The sequence below is a fragment of the Charadrius vociferus genome, unplaced genomic scaffold, assembly GCF_000708025.1.
Source record: "Charadrius vociferus isolate BGI_N301 unplaced genomic scaffold, ASM70802v2 scaffold6, whole genome shotgun sequence".
Classification (NCBI taxonomy): domain Eukaryota; kingdom Metazoa; phylum Chordata; class Aves; order Charadriiformes; family Charadriidae; genus Charadrius; species Charadrius vociferus.
In genome coordinates this window covers 178,559-180,307 of record NW_009648657.1, presented here as the reverse complement: position 1 = coordinate 180,307, position 1,749 = coordinate 178,559, and the positions used below count along the sequence as shown (strand labels likewise).

At 49.2% G+C, this 1,749-nt stretch overlaps 1 protein-coding gene across 1 annotated transcript in view; it reads right to left on the bottom strand.

The window, feature by feature from the left end:
• LOC104287720 (iroquois-class homeodomain protein irx-2-like) overlaps positions 1–1,749 on the bottom strand; it is a 6,786-nt gene that overhangs the window by 3,392 nt on the left and 1,645 nt on the right. The window contains exons 2-3 of the mRNA XM_009886450.1: positions 1,062–1,193; positions 31–557 (exon numbers count right to left, since the gene is read on the bottom strand). Coding sequence (XP_009884752.1) covers positions 31–557; positions 1,062–1,193 — 659 coding nt within the window. The remainder of the gene's footprint in view (positions 1–30; positions 558–1,061; positions 1,194–1,749) is intronic.

The following is a 1,749-nucleotide window of genomic DNA, read 5'->3' as shown; positions in this document are numbered from 1 at the left end:
CCGCCGCTGCGGCGGTCACCCCGCGCCCACCTTCGTCCTCCGCGGAGGTTTCATTGCTCTCGGGCATCTTCTCGGGACTCTCCTCTTTACTCCTCGCCCCGTCGCCTTCGTCGTCGTCCTCATCCTCGCTCTTGTTCCGCGGGGCCCAGGTCATCTTGTTCTCCTTCTTGAGCCGCCGGCGGGCGTTGGCGAACCAGGTGGAGACCTGGGTGAGGGTCATCTTGGTGATGATGGCCAGCATGATCTTCTCGCCCTTGGTGGGGTAGGGGTTCTTGCGGTGCTCCTGCAGCCAGGCCTTCAGCGTGGCCGTGGCGTCGCGGGTGGCGTTTTTCCTGTACGCGGGGTCGTTGAGCTGGTAGGGGTAGGCAGGGCTGCCGTACGGGTGGTAGCTGATGGCTCCGGTCATCCCCGTCGTATGGGCGTCGTAAGGGGAGCCCTGGACAGAACAAAACGGTGGGGTTGGCAATTTGTTATTGCTGATAGCCATTAGTAAGTTGTCAAGGCGAGATCGGCGGTTATATTTGTATTTCCCCGGGATGGTGTCTTGTATCCATATTCTATGAGGGGGAGAAGCAGCACCCAAAGGCCATTAAGTTGCAGCCCCCCCCCCCCTTCCTCCGCCCAGCACACAGACACAGGCACACGCGCTTAAAATCGGCGATGTTTTAATCTTTCTTACTAATTTCGGCTCCTTGTAATTGAATATTTCCCAATATAATTTTTTGAACCGCGCAGACATTTTAAAGGCCCTACAGGTAGTGTCTTGATATCTACATTTCTCTCAAAGGTTCAAAAGATGTTTCCTTTTTTGCTATAGAAAATACAACAAAGCCGCCACTTAGCAATTCACTGCACTAATGCATTGCAAATCCAATTTGCAAATCAGAAGATATGCACCGTTTCGAATTGTTCAAATGCGATGTAATTAGCATTTTAATTCGCCCTTTAACGTTTAAATTGCGCTTATTTAAGTCTGCATAATGCAAGAAAAGTTAAAGATATCGCTAAGGAACTCGCTAACTTTCAGCACGTCTCTGAATCCCAACAGATCGGCGACTCACAGGCGCAACATCACCCAATATCCCGCACAGTTCACAACCTCGCTGCAACTTCCAGCCACTCGCCTACTGCTTCTCAACAGGAAAAACAAGCAAGCGAGATCCTCAGGTCTTTTGTACCACCCCGAATAAAGACTGCACGACAATTTACGCACCACATTTTACAGACAGAAAGCAAGTAGTTTCCCTGTCACTTTGCGGGGAGAACGAAGTACCCCGCTGCCATCCCCTCCCGGGGTCTCGACAGCGGCTCCGGTCTCAAATTCCAGGCACAGGTCTTTGTGTGTACGGACTAGATACGTGTCTGACTCGCTGTGCGGGGGTGTTTATAAAACTATATAACCATCTAGAAGTGCAGTTTATTTATATAGTTTATGGTTTTATTTATATAGTTTGTGCGCAGAATACACACACACGCAATGGCAAATGCTCCTTTTAACTAATAAGAAGAAAGTGAAATCCGAAACTGCGGCCACCACAACCATCTTGGGCTTAAGCGAAGCTCACAGATCGCAAACAGATGCTCCTTTTCATTCCTAAAATCCAGTTAAACCATTAGCACAAAACACACTGAAAGTAAATAAAACCACACGGGAATAAAGCCCGCAGCGCCTCTAAACACCGACTTAAAAAGAGAGGGGAAAAAAAGAGAAAGAAAAGAAGGAAAAAAAACCCAAAAGACGCCCCCCCC